The sequence below is a fragment of the Ranitomeya variabilis genome, chromosome 4 (genome assembly GCF_051348905.1).
Source record: "Ranitomeya variabilis isolate aRanVar5 chromosome 4, aRanVar5.hap1, whole genome shotgun sequence".
NCBI classification, from domain to species: Eukaryota; Metazoa; Chordata; class Amphibia; order Anura; family Dendrobatidae; genus Ranitomeya; species Ranitomeya variabilis.
In genome coordinates, this window is record NC_135235.1 from 211148608 (window position 1) to 211165747 (window position 17140).

The 17140-nt window shown below is 41.3% G+C and overlaps 1 protein-coding gene across 2 annotated transcripts in view; it reads right to left on the reverse strand.

The window, feature by feature from the left end:
* Positions 1 to 17140, reverse strand: part of NECTIN2 (nectin cell adhesion molecule 2) — a 61568-nt gene that overhangs the window by 18228 nt on the left and 26200 nt on the right. Inside the window, exon 6 of one of the 2 annotated variants that reach the window (XM_077259834.1) lies at positions 5880 to 7126. The exons of the other annotated variant lie outside the window; for it this stretch is intronic. Coding sequence (XP_077115949.1) covers positions 6645 to 7126 — 482 coding nt within the window. The 3' untranslated portion in view covers positions 5880 to 6644. Of the gene's footprint in view, positions 1 to 5879; positions 7127 to 17140 lie in introns of those variants that run through there. 2 annotated transcript variants of the gene reach the window in all.

Below are 17140 nucleotides of genomic sequence, written 5' to 3' on the forward strand. Positions count from 1 at the left end.
ATGGTCGTTTTGTTACTTTGGATTTGTAGATCTGAATCCGTATTTTAAAACCTGAGACCTCTACCCACTTCCTCCGTTGGACTAAAATTGGTCTTCGATTGCCAAAGAGTTCAACAGTGATCTTGTTTCATTTCGGTATAACCTAAGGGGGAAAGACTTTACACCGGAGCAATGAGGGCATAGTAAAAGGCTTCCTGGTCTCATATTGCAGCTTGGAGACTCCCCTATATTACATGGCTTTCTTCGCCACAGCTGGATTATTTATAGCTACTAGCCAGGCTGAGTACATGTGGGGATTCCCTAGCAACCAGGCAACCCCCACATGTACTCAGCCTCGCTAATAGCTGTAAATCATTCAGCTGAGGCGATGAAAACAATCTCCGAGCACTAAAAAAAAAAAAAAAAAATAATACTCAGAGAACACCCAAGCATGCTCGGGAAATCTCGAGTAACTAGTATATTCGCTCATCACTAGTATCAAGACCTCCTTCTCTCCTCCACACTTATCCACTCCTCACCCAACCGCCTCCAAGACTTCTCCAGAATATCCCCCAACACATCCAACTATCAACCACATTCGGATCCTTCAGATGGAACCTGAAAACCCACCTCTTCAGGAAAGCCTACAGCCTGCACTGACTCCGCTGCCTCCTCACCAACTCCGGAGCTACCGCCTCACCAACACCGGAGCTCCTGCAACCCTCAACCTATTGTCTCCTTCCCCACCATCCTGTAAAATGTAAGCCCGCAAAGGCAGGGTCCTCGCCCCTCTGTATCAGTCTGTAATTGATAGTTTGCTTACTGTAAGTGATATCTGTAATGTGTGTAACCCCTTCTCATGTACAGCACCATGGAATCAATGGTGCTATATAAATAATTATTATTATTAATAATCATAAGCGTCGAGATCCAGCGATCTACTCATGGTAGCAGGGGCAACTCCATGTTCTGGACCTCCTATACTTCTTACATTAGAAGAAGCTCTTTACATTAATGTGCTGTCCAAGATTTTCACTCAAACAAAATTCCAGTGTGCCTGGTTTGGCATCTCAGTTCCCTTCTCCAAGTGGACCCTCTTGATTATTTTTTTTGAAAGTCCGTTCTAGACATCCTATTTGTGTTCTCAGAACATCAAATTCACCTAGTACACAGCTTTCAAGTGTATTAAAAAGCAAAGGAAAGAAAAAAAAAAAAAAAAAAAAAAAAAGTGCCTCAAATTGATAATTCCAAGGAGACAGGCCACTTAACTACTGCCTTGCCTCCAAACACAAGTGCACTCTCTAGTTTAGCCTTCATAGAGCTTTATTCTGATGCATGGCTATAATTTTATATTTCATGATCATAAAAAATAAATAAAGCTTTGAACTTTTTAGCTTTTATAAAAAGGTTTCAGAAATAAAAAACCCACAATACACAAATCTGGACAATAAAAATGTTAACGGCATTACATCATTCCTTTGATAATAATCACATATGGCCATCGGTGGTGCTGTCTGTAGAAGAAAGCAGCTGTGTTTTTCTCATTGCACACAGCCGCTTATAGCTTTTACATCCATGGCAATGAGTAGATCATCCTGATGCACCACTGAGACCACCTGGCATCTATACAGTAGTCCACTTACCACCGTGGTGTTGCACAAAGAATACGATTTTGATTCCCAATCATCTTGATACATTTATGTCAATTTTCAAAGCAAATGTGGTTCCCAACAGAGAATTTCTGGAAAGACGCACCTTTTCTCAAACACTTAACGTCTCTCAATAGTTCGAAGCGAGGAGGAGGAAGAGGAAGAGGAAGAGGAAGAGGAGGAGGATAAAGGAGTTCAAGGGTAAGGAACAGGAGAGGAAAGAGTAATTAGCAAGGCCATGTTAAGTTTTTCAGAAGCTAAGAAATCAGACAGGATTTTAAAATGAATCCACTTTTGATGAGTTTTCTGAAGCTTTAGTCCCCCCCCCCCCATTTTCTTTTTAATCTGCATTTTTAACTTTAATGTCAAATTTGGGGCAGATTCATCATGGAATCTGCATCAAAAAGGGACATGCTGCTTTGTCTCCCAACCTGCAGGGTGATTTGCAACACTTAAAAAAAAAAAAAAAAAAAAAAACTTGCTTTAATGAATATCTATGTGAATTAATTTCTAATTAAAACGGATCTCATTTGAAGCGGATTTTTAGAGTGGATCCGCTCCTCCCCTTCGTGATCACAATGTGACACTCACATTCCCTGGGGTTCACGTACGGTGTTGTGACGCCGATGCCCAATCAGCCCTGGAATCAAAATAATGAAACGCTGCAGTCTTAGAAACCTTTTGCACCCTGTTAAATTAAGAGACGCAGTCTTTACAAAGATTGTGTCAATTTTATGCTCCTGCATGTGAAATCTGCAGAGAAAAATTTGCAGGTGTGAACAAAGATGCAGGTCTACTGCGAGTATCACGTTCAAGCTTTCGCGATCAATTATACATCAATCGCTAGATTATTTATAACCCTTGAGTCCATTTGTTATGAGAAAACTTCCAAGAGAAGTGCAAAGTAACAAAACGGAAAACTTTTCTCTTTTTCAGTAAGAGAAAACAGTTTTCTTGGAAAAAAAAAAAAAAAAAAAAAATTAGGTGCGACGCCAACACTACCCAAAAAAACAAAACAAAAAACAAAATAGAGCATGACCTCCCAGAAACAAATGTGTCACCCAGCATTTGTTTTTCTCTTTGGCAGCCTGTGTGGTCTCCACTGAGAACTATAGGAGCAAGCTCTTCCTATACAGCCATAAATACCTTTGTTTCTAGAGGAGAAAAGGGAAGGAGCAGGCGCTTCATTCCAAAAACGGGATAAGACCTCTAGAGCCAGAATGTGTGATAAACATGTATGCAAAACAAAACAAAAACAAACAAAAAAAAGGGGACATACAAATGATTTGTATATTTGCATCATGCAGAAAAAAAGAGAGAAAAAAAAAAAAAGTATTTCCAACTTATGAGAAGGCCAACTCCTTTTATGACAGCATAGACTGACATAACTGCAGAGGGACAACTTTAATATATTTAAAAAAAATAAATAAATATTCCCAAAACACTGCCATCCCAGTTCACAGGTTGTAAGTGGTACTGCAGTTCTTCACTAAGAGGCTGACCAGACACGTGTCACTAATCCTTAATAAATTGTGCTGAGCGAATGTGCTGGGATACGGCATTATCTGAGCATGCTCGGGTGCGAAACGAGCGTCTTCGGCGTGCTCGAAAAGTATGTTCGAGTCCCCGCAGCTGCATGTCTCACAGCTGTTTGACAGCAGCAACGCATGCATGGATTAACTAACAGGCAAGGAATCCCTACATGTGTTGCAGCTGTCGAACAGCCACGAGACATGCAGCTGCGGGGACTCGAACATATTATTCGAGCACGCCGAAGACACTTGGTTAGAGCCAGAGCATGGCAGATAACACCTTATCCCAGCACGTTCAATCACCACAACTAAAACCAATTTAACACTACTGGGGCCCCCATTACAAAATGTTTAATTTTGATGCATCTATGATGCATCTTTTATAGTATCGGTCTCATAACCTTTAAAACCACCTCTTAAGCAGCACAAAACACATTTTTTGAGAAGTTTTGAGATTTGAACAGTGTGCACATAGCCTTAAAAGGGTTTCCCTTCAAATAGTAAGTTATCTCCTACCCTGTGGATAAGCAATAGCCAACTGATCGCTTGGGGTGTTATGACATTCCCCTCCATTCATTGTCTATGGGACTGCCACAAAGAGAAGCTCTGTCCTGTGTCAGTCCTATAGACCATGAACGTCGGGAGATGTCTCGAGTTCCCAAGCATTTGGAACCCGTGACCAGTAAGCCATTCTCTAAGGCTTGTTTCACATTTGCGGATGAGGGCTTCGAGGAGGATTGCGTAGTTCCTCAGTTAAGCCCCGCCCACTGCTGCGCTCCTTCAGCTCCGCCTACCCTATCTTTAACAATGGGTACACAGGCCATGCAGATGTCACCGCACGCGTGGTTTTCATGCTGCGACGACCGCAACAAAATGCAACATGTGTTCAACGCAGGACGACGCAGCGTGAAAAAGACGCATGCGGAGGCATCCACATAGGGTACACAGGACGCATGCAGACGTAAGCGGAGCTGAAGGAAGAGGTGCCGCAGTGGGTGGGGCTTAGCAGAAGAACTATGCAGCCCTCCGCAAAGCCCTTGTCCACAAATGTTAAACTAGCCTAACCTGTGGATAGGAGATAATAGTTGAATCATGGTCATTGGAATCAGTCTTGAAAGAAAGTCGGTTAAAAAAAAAAAAAAAAAAAATGGCAGCCAAACATTGGTCAACTAAAGTAGGAAATAAGACTACATTGTACAGAGCCAACTAGAATAATCGTCTTTATGTCCCGTACTCTAAAAAGGGGTATGGTGAATTTTGGCATTCCACCTTTAGAATAATTTTGTTCCCTAGGTGGCCCTGGAGTCCATAAATGCTACATCAATATAAAAAGATGGTGACTCCATCCACAATGTAGACATCCCGTCGATCACTATGCAATTCATCCAGCTAGCTGGTTGTAGCCTAGTTGTTTTGTTCTCCATATCCCTCCTTATACCATTAGCTCTACAGCTATTGCATTCTTCAACCGATGTGTCTTCCATTAAGAATGAAAGGTTGTCAGAACCGCACCCAGTAATTTAATATCATTTATAGTCTTGAGATGTAACATTATAATAGTTGTGTAATTCGTAGATCACAGCATGAAACCATTAAGCATTTCCAGGTACATAAATATAGACAAGGCCATGTATGATCAGAACATTACAGCACCAATCCTACAGGTGGCGTCGGGTACTGCAGCTCAGCCCTTCTAAAATTAAAGGAGGCTGAACTGCAATGCCAGGCAACCAATAGCCGAGAGTGATGCCATAGCTAAAACTGGACCATTGTTAACTTTAAGGGGTTCTTTCAATTGCTAGAAAGGTGTTTTTTTCTTACTCTATGTAAATGCCGCTGTTCTCCCGAATCTGGCGTTGTTTTTCTCGTGATCCTGAGCCGTTCCTGAGATACGACCCTCCTCTTCCCTGTATATAAATCTAGTCTTTCTAACTAAGTGGGTGTGGTCAGAAATCTACGCGGGAGTCACTTAGAAAACCACACCCATTTCGCGAAAAAGACTAGATTTATATGCCCGGGAAGAGAAGGCCATATCTCAGGAACGGAGAGGCGTAGGAACAAGAGAAAGGCAATGGCAATGCCAGATTCAGGAGATCACTAGGTTTAAATTACCGTATTATTATTTTTTATTTATTTTTTTACATATTTCTGGCAACTGAAAGAACCTTTTGATGTCAGAAATTTGATCGGTGTGTGTTCTAATGCTGATAAAACTCCTCCCCTTGATTCCTTAATCAAAGGACCACAAACGCTAAGCCAAGAGCAACTTTCTACGAAACTGAAGAGCAGCTCAGTAGAAAGTGTCTGAGTCAGTCTCCAGTCTTCGTGGAGAGCTGTCAGTTTTAGTTGGGGTCTGGGCACATGGATACCCACCCACTGGTCAAAATATCTAACAAGTCACTATGATATATCCCCAGGGGTGAACACCACTATGGGAACTGGAAAAGCCACCAATTTTGTTGCCCCCAGGATTTTAAAGAAACCAATATAATTTAGAATAAGGTTGGATTCACATATCCGACTTAGTGGTCCAAGTACGGATCAATGTCTGGACCAACCATGAGTCTGACGCCAACTCGACCACCTCATAAGCATACGTTCAGGTCAGGTGATTTCTAGAGGCGGCCCAGATATCGCGATCTGTACTCGAACTGTGAAAGTAAGATATGTGAAATCAGCCAAACCTGCATTTTTAAACAACTTGACAGAAGATTTTAAGTTAAAAACAAAACTTTTTATATGATGTTTATTAAAATTTTTCTCTTTTTCTTACAGAAATACAAAAAAAATAAAAGCAGTAATGCAAATCAAAAAAATACCTCCCTTAACTCAGGCTCAAATTTTCTTCATATTAACCATTAATTTCAACCTTCCTTTCATTATTAGTGCAAACCCCTTTAAAAAAACGAAAAACAAAAAAACAAAACTGCAAGTGGCAACTATATCCTGGCACCACAACTTCATTGGTAAGGTACCCATACCTTACCCAGACCCCTGAAATAATGAGGGGTATCCAAGATGTCCAGCAAGATAGGGAAGTCCATACTTAAAACAGTCATACGTCTTAATAGTCCTGGATATTCTGTGGGAAGAAGAGTAGAAGATCTTGGCGGTTTATCGGGAGTATGAAGAAAATACCTGGGAAGGTGGGGGGGGGGGGGGGTCTACAGTTTAATGGAGTGTATCTAAGGAGCTGGAGCTTAGGCAACATTTGAACTGGAGGTTGTATATACTTGAGAATGTGAAGGGGAGTACACATACCTGACCGGAGAGCAAAAGGTAAATGAAGGGGATAATTCCTAACGCATATGTACATTTCAGTCCAAATGGCTCATGGTCAATGAGGTAAAAGTCCAGGTGAATGGCGGGACAAGGATGTGTAGAGTTCCACGCACTCTACGTTTCATATCACTGGGACGGACATAAACACTCTGCAGTCCAGGCGTTTATTATTGGGTAGTACTCTAGTTCTCAACTGGAGTAGTCAAACATACACAGCAGTCCTGGAGATGATAGAGCCATCAGTCTGTGACTCCATGTCATCATCCAGGTAAGAGTCAATCGGATGATGGGGTCTAAGTTGCAACATGGGCCCCACCTCATTGAATCGTTCTTCCTCCTCATCATCTTCAAGGACTTTGTATTTCATCCTTTCCTCCTCCGCCTCCTCATCATCGTAGTCCTCATCTCCCAGTGAAGGGCTTAAACCACTGTCTCTCATGGGGACGCCACTTTTGAGGGGTTTGTCCAACTCTCCGTCATCCTGGTAGGTGAACTGTTCGGATTGTTTGCCAGTGCCAAATGCTCTGGGTTTTGAATTGTAAGTCCCACGATCCTTCTTGCTTTGTAGACCTCCTCTCTTGATGACGAAGAAGATGATGGCAGCCACAAGGAGTAGGACCAGAATCCCCCCAATTACCCCCCCGGCGATGGCTCCTGCGTTTGTCTGCGTCTGCATTGCGTGCTCTGGGTACGAAAGAAACATAGCAATTCTGTAGCCTACCATTTTTACTCCATCAATACCCCCCCACTTCCCACCAAAATCCCAACATTAGTATATTTAAAATGCATCTACTACTAAAAACATGCACAAACCAAACAGCGTGGAACAATCGAGGAGTCAAAAACATGCAGTACCGAGTGCCCCACTTTTTCTGCCCATATAATGAACATGTCAGAACGAAGGGATTACCCAATCTGTACATGCATGAGATTAGTTAGCAACACGAGTTCAGGACGTGCCACATGCAGTTTGAAGGGAAAAAAACCTAAATATTTTTTTTACCATAAAACAGAATGTGGATATACAATAGATTGACAAGAAAATGTAAATTTTCTTAATTTTTATCAAAAGTCTCATTTTCAAGTGTTCATTTTAATGACTATATCACTGGATTTTTTTATTTGAAAAAAAATATGCAAAGTTCAAGAATGAATACAAAAGAATGGAGAAAGCTGTAGGACACATTTCCATAGCTGTATTATTGGCCCATGTGTAAGTTTTTACCAAAAACTATAAAATGGAAAAATGTTTGCCACCTTCATTGGGACAAAATCCATCAACCTAAGAGTTCAGCTATGGGAATATGCCCAAAGTTAGAGATGGTAAAAATGGAAGAATCCAGTTAATTATGATTTAACACCACTAAGGACTTGCATTCAACTAAACCCCAGCAAGAGCTGAGAATTGGAGCAAGGCTTTCAATTGCATGGGGCAAATATGGTTTACCGTAATAATCCTGTAGCTAAATACTCTGCCAAGACAACCTAACTCAATGGTGCCCACTTCTAAAGCCAGGTCACGAGACCAATGCTCAGCCACTCTTCCACCTGTGCAACAGGATGGAAAGTTGCTCTCGCTTTGTATATTCTAGTGCATATTCCATTCACCTTTCATTATCTAGTGGCTTTCCTTTACCCAAGGCAAAGGCTCAGTTCACCAACAAGCAAAGGTGGCTTTCTGGTGCCAAGCAACTGGGGCACATGCCGTAGAACAGAGACAATTTGACTCACAGGACCTTGATCAAGCAGCCAAGCCCATGGTCACTGGATGGGAGCCCTGTGAACTCTCTTCTACCTACCATCTTCTGTGGCTCCTCGTGGTTAGCCAGTCTGATGTGACATCACTTGTGCCATGAAGGACACTGGACATGGCGCCATGGTAACAAATCAAGAGCAGCGGTGGATGATGGTAGTTGGGACGCGTTTTGCAGCGCTCCAATCCAACGGCTACTGAATAAAGACCTTCCAAAGGGACCAGGATCCTGCAAATTTATTTGCTCGTCACCAGCAGCACTGAACTTCTTTTAAGGACTTCATGACCCATGGTACCGGTAGCTGTTTTTTCCGGAACCCATGACAGCACCCGCATTTTCAGGTGTGCCGTCATGGGTAAAGGGAAAACTTCAAGGTTACATATCGGTAGCAGATTTTCCCGCAGCCCATGACAGCACACCTGAATATGTGTGCCATCATGAGTGAAGGGGAAAAAAAAAAAAGCTGGAACCGAACCACACTAATGTATTCCCAAGTCAGCTCGGAGATTTAGCAGACTGTGGAAAAGTAAAAAGATTATAGTACAACGGGAGGCAACCTTTAAGTGGAACGAGTCATTCTGCCCATAATATTACCTTCCTTATTTAATCTGAACTCACAGTTTGTAGTAATTATAACACTATGAGCTCATTCACAGGAACAGCCACGAGTGCCATTATTATTATTAAACAAGAACCAGTTCCATCGAATGTGCTGAGGCTGAAGAATAGACGCCTCAACGGGAAGTCATGTTTGTGCTGAAGGATATGATCACAAAAATACCTTTTCGGATTACACAGAATATTAACCACAGCAGATGCTGGTGCAACGTATCCCGTAAATGCATAAAAGCAAAACAAACAAAAAGCAACTTGTTCCGAGCCTTCATCATCCATTCAGAAACGACTAAACCATTAAAAAAAAACAAAGCCCAAGAGGTTTCAATATAGAAATGAACGAACCATTGGAAACACTTTGATGGATTACCAATCAGTACACCAAGAGCTTCTAAGCAATAGTTGGTGTTCTTTAGTTGTGACGTTCATCAATTACATAGACAAAAAAAAAAAAAGGACCCAGGTCCATCAAGTTCATCTTTTCTCCACCAACTGAAATTTTGTGTCGCCAATTTAATTTTAACCCGCAATGTTATGTGTATTCAGGAAATTGTCCAGCCCTTTATTAAAAGCAGTTAGTGTCTGCAATTACTACCTCTTGTGGTTGGCATTCCACCTTCTGACTGCTCTACCTGTAAAGAACCCTATCCTATTTAGCTGTCGGAAACGCCTTTCTTCCACCCGTAATGAGTGCCCCCTGATCCTTAATATGGTCTTTGGAAGGAATAAGTCATGTGTCAGTCCTTTGTATGTATAAATGTGTGGTCCGTACAGAGTCATCTTTTTTCTGAGGTAGACAATCCCAACTTCTCATATGAGAGGCCTTCCACCCCTTGTAATAAATCTAGTTGCCCGCTTTTAAAAACCATATTTCGAAGTTGGTTCAAACGTAGAGCTCAACTATACAGTGAGGAACTCTTCTGTTGAGATTGATTTTAATCTTTTCTACTACACACCAAAAAAAAAAAAAAAAAAAAATTAATGAGGTGATGGATCGCCAACGCGAAGAGCGACGGCTCAACTTTGGATCATCTCAAGAATCAAGAGCAAAAGTGGTCCACCATTAAAAATATGACCTCCAAGACCTCTCTGCAATAAAGGACAACTATGCAGTAGGTAGCACTGGACAGTTTGGGAATAACACAAGTATATATTTTATGCTTCAAGACCAATATACTTTAATCTATAGGGTAGTATAAAAGATAACAGGGGGTGTAAACATTTCTGGTATCCAAATGAGAAGCATTCAAGTGGCAGGTTGATAACAAAGATGTAATAAGCCTATGACCTCGAATTTCCACCAATTTCCAAAGTCAGTATTACAATTTTCATCAAGTCTTTACAATTCATCATAAAACCTTGGGAGATCTTTAATGCACACCAACAAACTATGATAAATCTGGGTGATCAAACATCTGGAACATCCTTGGAGACAAGGTTATTCGCAATAATATCTGGACACTTTTAGAAGCGTCACAATCATTAAATCCCAGAGCTGGAATATTTGATTGTTACTCATACAGACAGAAATCCTCAACCAGAGGAATACTGGAAAAAAAAATTAAATAAACCTCCCATGCTACAAGTTTCCAACATTCTGATCCTCTGAAAAACAATTTTTTGCCTGCCAAGCCAAATATTTCAGAGCTTTTCACTAGAACACAATTTGAGACCCTCATCAGAAACGTTACCATTCTCAAGGTGCAGAAATACAAATCACTGCCAATGTTCTGGTAGTTCCTCACTTTTCTCAAATCCCCTTGGCACTTGAGCAACTAATGGTAATTGATTGCATGCTGAGCACAGTGTGGCAGGTTCTCCTTCAAGCAATCACTGTAAAGCCGGGACTGATGGCAAGAGAGAAAAATCACCGAGTACCTACAGCCCAAATTAAACCATAGCCTTACAATACTGGGCACAGTGATGGTGGAGACGTAATTAGCACATTATTGCTCAGCGTTTTGTAAGCATTTGGGGAAAAAACAATATTTTACAAATTACTATGCTCACATTTAGCATAAGTAACTTATTCACGATCCCAAATGAAACATTGAAATATCCAGCACCAAATTACAACTATAGTTTATTGAATTCTTAGTTAGGGTTCACGTCAGAACATTTGTAACCTTGTAAATTCATTACAGTTAAAAATTTAAATAATTCCAAAAAACTAAATCATTCAGGTCTTGATAGGTATCTGCCCAGATTGTTAGATGTTACCACCAGGTCACTATGGCCAAGAGTCCAAATGAAAAGTGATTGATACTGGAGGCTTTAATTTTATCCATAGAGGAAAAAAAATAAATATATATTTTAGCAGCAAAGAAGATTTGGGCCCGACCCATCCGTGGCACATGACTGGATAAGCATGGAGCATGTTTATCCAGATGGGCAACTGACCAATTCAAGCTCCGGGTTTTCTGCATCTGAATGCGTTTGCCAGGTGCTTCCACCAGTTCTGCCTGTGGTACAACCAATGGTAACAAAATTGGTCCTGTGTCTACTTCATCTATGGCCAGACAAGCATAAAGCATGTTTAGCCAAATGGGTATGGTCCACCAAAACCCATTGGGCTCTGCATCTGCTCATGTTGGACTGGTGCTCCCACAATGTGTCACAAAGCTTTGATTGTTTCCTTCTGCTTTTCCACTGTCTAGCAAGTAGTCACGCGACTAACCAGGTGCAAGCGAGCATATTAGTCCTCTTTCTCCACCATGTGTAACAGAACCCATTGAATCCTTCTGTTCACCTCAACCATGGCTAGAGAAGCATAGGGCAGGTTAATCCAAACAGGATAGCCCAGAGAAATCTGCAGCTGCCTAGTTTTTCCCGGTGCCAACACCAGCACCAACTCTGGTGCCTTGACTAAAGAGTCCATCATACATGTGTGGCCTTCGTCTACAACATGCAAAAAAAAAAAAGTTACCAGGCCATGACAATCCCTCTATACCAGTTAATAGATTTCACTGGACCCAACATCTCATCTCCAGGCTACTTTCATGCCAAGCGAAGCAGCACCACATAGTGAGTGCCAAGAGCTCCTGTTTTCTCCAAGAGCCGCAGCCAGTCACTTCTGCTGGTGGCTTATTTATGGAGAATAAAAAGTATCGGTAGTCTGAAATAGTACATGCAGTATCCTCATCTCCCCTGATATCTGTTGAAGAAGAGTCAGGAGGCCCCAATACATATTAGACTGTCTGCCAAATGTACAAGTGTGGCCAAAGTCAGTCTAATGTGTAAGGGGACCTTTAGTCAGCAGCCATAGGTCTATGTACGAATTGTGATTTCTGGACCAGATGTTGATCTCCTGACCAGAACTCTGCAGGCTCACACGCGCATACATGACTTGAGTTCTGGTCAGGAGACCAGCGGACAGTTGGGAAAGGATGGACTGCTTTGCTTCTGGTGTTCTCACAATTTCATAAAAAATGAAATATGGAGGAGCCAACACCATTTGTTTTACATTTCCTCAATAGGAAGCAGTTACAAAGGTTGCACAATGGCCAGGACAACAAATGAAGGCCAAGTCCAAAAATAGCCCCAGTGCCCAAGTCAGTAAACAGCACACAGATTAGAAAGAGAAAATACAAAAGCTACTCATTGTAGGGAAGGACAGAATGATTGGAGCGCAGCTGCATCGTGTACTCGTGTTAATAATTGACCTAGTTGCTTCAATAGGCATGAATGTAGGGAACATGTTGCTGGATGCTGGTTGCTAGAAATCTCCATCTTGTCCGATTCCCTTCCCCCCCACCCGATATTCCCAGAGCAGCCTGGTGCTTGCAGTGTCAGCCGGAGAGCCGCATTAGAGCACAATGCCTGCCTGTTGATTGCTAACTCTCTTTTTATATACTGGCCTCTTCTTCACGGTGATCAAAGAAGCCTCTGATAATTGAAAAAACAAGAAACAGGATGCCTGTCGAACTCAGCCAAGACGACTAGCTTCCTCAATTCACATCCTGGTTATTGCTTCATCGAGTAGACATTATTTGCCCATTTTGGCAAAATGTGTTATAATTATCTAAATAAGTGAAAATGAGAAAAAAAAAAAAATCTCCAAAAATAAAATAAAAAGTTTAAAAAGGGGTTGTGCAGGGAAAGCTGGTTCTCTCTTCACAGGATAGGCGACAAGCTATAGATTGGTAGGTGTCCACTGACACCTGTGGCCACCCAACCGCAGTTCCATTCATTCTCTATAGGGCTGCTGGACAAAGCCAGTGTTCGACCAACACATAGAAAATTAATAAACCGGCGATGGGAAATGTGCACTGCTTTTTTATTCTAAGGGTGCTATCAGATAGTCGTATAAGTTGTAGAGAGATTGGAATGCAGTGCACAAACTGTCCGGCAACTCTCCGGACCCAAGCGAGTCAGCGTCATATATTTCAATGCAGCAGTCATGCTCTGGTAGGGAGAGCCGCCGGCCACTCTGTTTGGTGTTCCGATATAGACGGCAGTCTGACTGCACGCTAATGGTGATAAAAGTTACCCATTCTGCCAATTGGTGAGCTTCCCATTGGTCAGCTCGGACCTTTGATCAACAAGTTAGTACTTATCCAATGGATGGGATATATATTTAGATTTTTAATATTCAGTTAAATAGAAATCCAACAATGCTCAGATTCATAGAGAAATAGCGTCAATGGGGTACAGTTGACAAGACCACCCTCTACCGCATCAACTTCTTCCTGGTTGTCATACTCCTTTAACTTCTATAGTTTCCATCACACCGTGCCAAAAGTGTACAGGCAGTGATACATTTATGATAGCTGTCAGAAGAACACTCAAACTACCCGACCCTTCTCTAACGTGGCATCTTTTTGGGAAGTGTTGGGTGGCCCCGTACACATCGGATGGTTAACCAGTCTTGCCGGTATATGTGGCCGATTATTGTAATCTGCATGAGGCCTTTACATGAAGCTCCTGGGTCCAAATGCAAAGTCCATCATAGGCTACCACCTACCATTTATGATACTGGTGCCTTTTACATGGCCAGTGCTTTCATGCACCAGGGTCTGGGTACGACTGCCATCTCCAAGTGTTACTTCATGCCAAGGTAGAATACGCCGCCTCAAACACATGTACCTATAGGTACCAAAACGTACTGCCATAAGACATCCATGTCCCAACCACAACATTCAGTTAGTTGTCCACGGATATCAATATTCCTTGCAAGAGTAATAATGGCAGCCATATTGACTGTCGATTCATTTGTCTGTATGTCATAAAACCTCAACAGGCAAGCTATGTACACTTTAACTACTTCTGCACAACGTAGCCATAAACGTTAAAAAAATAATTAAAAAAAAGCACTTTAGGATCGAGCCATACTGTTAGGAATTATTGTTCCGGACTCTTAATGTGCTTTTATATTATAACACTAAACTTCCGGTAATTAAACACAGTTCTGCAATTAAACATTGTTATCGTGCCATGCCAAAAAAGGTATCAGCCAGTTATTCCTAAAAACAATTTACAGTAGGTCATAACCCAAGACGCAAGAAAAATGAGCACAGCTCGGAACGTCTACTTCTCCGAGTAAAAACCATTTTACATAAATTCTCGTCACACATGGCCAATGACTCAACCCCTTCCAGAGAAGAACTGGAAAAACAGGACATTAAAAAAAGAAGAAAAAAAATCCATCGCCCCACCGCAATGCCTCAGGTCACAGTCATATGATCTCATTTGGTAAGGTAGGAAATGAGTAACTTTAAATCTATCACCGGCCTACTTCACCTGGAAAAGGCAGAGTGTGGAATAACAAAAGAGCCGTTGACAGTGCTGGGTGCACACCCCTCCGATGTAGCAAGAAGCCTTAAAAAGACAGTACGTCAAAAAGAGAAAAAAAAAAAAAAGTAATCGAAATGTGCACGCTCCACAGTTTATGACACTTTATGGATAAATGTGATACTATACAGTTTGCATTTCATGGGTCAAATTTGCAGCCAGCACTATATGCCTGATAACAGCATAGGTCAGAAGGGTCACACATACAGATGTCGGACACTCTCATAGGCGTCACTATGATTGGCTGCTGTATGGTAACCTCCCTCTCACTCAAATGGCATTTCCACTAAAAATCAAAAAGTCAAAAACATTCTACTCCGGGAGTCTTCCATGGCTATCAAATCATTTAGTATTCTACTCCGCCTTTTCTTGGCTACAGATCACTGAGAATGTTGGGCAAGAGCCATTAAATCCATCAACTCTGCACCCACGAGGGCGGTTACTCTACTTTCTCAAACTTCCAAATGTTAAATTTGATCAAGCATGCAATAATACATGTCCAAATCAGTGGCTCTTTAGTCTGGAAAAGCTGAAAGACAGCCCTAATGAGAGCCATGATGGAGACCAGAATGACTGTCACTCGGCTTTCAGAACCAAGTAATCACCATACTGAGTTTTTAAAACTACTTTCTATGTTTTTACTATTTTTTTTCCCCTTTATATTTACAAAGGATTTTTCTTTAGGCTGGGACTAAATCAAGACTTTGGCTGCAACCCACAAAAGATAGTTATACAAGGCTGCTCCACACAAGTGAATGGGGTGAAATTGTGACCCACAAGGTACCCCGACAAGCAATTCATAAAACGTCAAAATCAATTGGATTTTTTTGTGTTTTGCTTAATACAGCACCTCATAAAAAAGTTGCAAAGAGTTGGAACCAGTTGGAGTTTTTTTGCAACTTGCTTGCTGGGGTACCTTACGGGTCACAGCGCAACCCCATTCACTTGCACTATGGTGTCATGTAGCAGCGGTATGCCGCCAAAGATGGCTGAATGACATGTGCCACAGGCAAAGTTACAGTGTAGCCCCAGCTTTATGTTACAAAAGTTCTTTTAGGTCAGGGTTTGGTTCCGTGAAAATATACCATACACATCTCAATGCAATTAAAAAGGAAGGGCATAGTGTTTGTTCTATTGGATTTTTTTTTGTGATATGTCCGCTGCATGATATGATGCGTCCCTATGCCCTCCCACAAAAATACACTGTGTATCCAAAAAAACACACCCAAAAGAAAAAAAACAACAATTGCAACTTTCTACATGCTATGGGACCAGAATTAATTGGGGCCACTATAATGGAAGTAGAAGATGCCAATAACACAATGTCTGAAAACATACGATTTACTAGCACGATTATGCCTCGACAATCCTCCATAATTTAGAATCTGCTTTGATTCCTCATTGGTCGGAGATGACATTTTATATAATTTATGCTCAATGTGTTTTTTTTTTTTCCAGTTTTTTTATACCTTAAATTTAAAATACTATGTAGATTATACAATCACGTCAACAAGCCTCGGCGATAATTATCCGGATTCGTTTAACCTAACAACGTGGTTTTCTAATTAGATGTTTTAGCAGGGCCGCTGGTAGACTACTGACGAGGAGGATTTTCAATCCATGGACATGTATAGAAATACAGTTCCTAAGATGTGAGACTTAATTTAGTGCTAATGTTTATGGTCTTCACAAGGAGGCGTGGCTCACAAGGCAATTATGTAGAGCAGCCTAAAGCCACGCCTCCTTGATAAAGACCATAAAAATCAGCACTAAAAAAAAAAAAAAAAAAGGCTCATATCTCTGAATACTCAGGAGAGCAGGGGAAATAGAAGAGGAGCAAAAGCTGGCCAATCTTGACCTAGTGACAAGTCCTCTTTAAAGGGATTCTCCAATGTATTATATACAAAGTTTGCAATAAACACCCAGACATTAATTGGGTTATTGTGGAGTGCAGCTACTCTAGTTAGGAGTTTGTTTTTTGTTTGGGTTTTTTTTTTTTACTACTCAGGCATGCGAAATGAGAAATGTGATCATAGCCATTGATGCAGGTTTTCAATCAATTAATATATTAGATTTGTTCCTGTTCGAGGCAAAGACTAACTATCGACTGTGTAAGATGATGTCAAGACTCTTTACCAACAGCAGATGTTGTGCAAAAGAAGGATTGGGCATCTTAAATTTCAGCATGCCGGATCGATTTTCTCCTAAAGGAAGATAAGCCAACATCATTGCTGTCCAACAGTGGCTTACTACCCTCTCCTTATAGAAAAAGACGAGTTGAGCGTACGTGTATTCAGCGAAAGTAGCCACCGGGCTTGGAACAGTCTTTAAAATTATTATCCTAAAGAGGATATATACTACCAATTCAATGTCAATTTAAAGTTTTAAAAAGGAGCCATCATTGAACAGTTTGCTTGTAGACCATTCTTGGATTTTCAAGCAAAAATGTCAAGCTGGTCACAATTATTAAAAGCAGATATATTATGACCTGGGAGGTGATCATGCTAGGTCATGCAGAATCGACAGAAAGTCATTATTT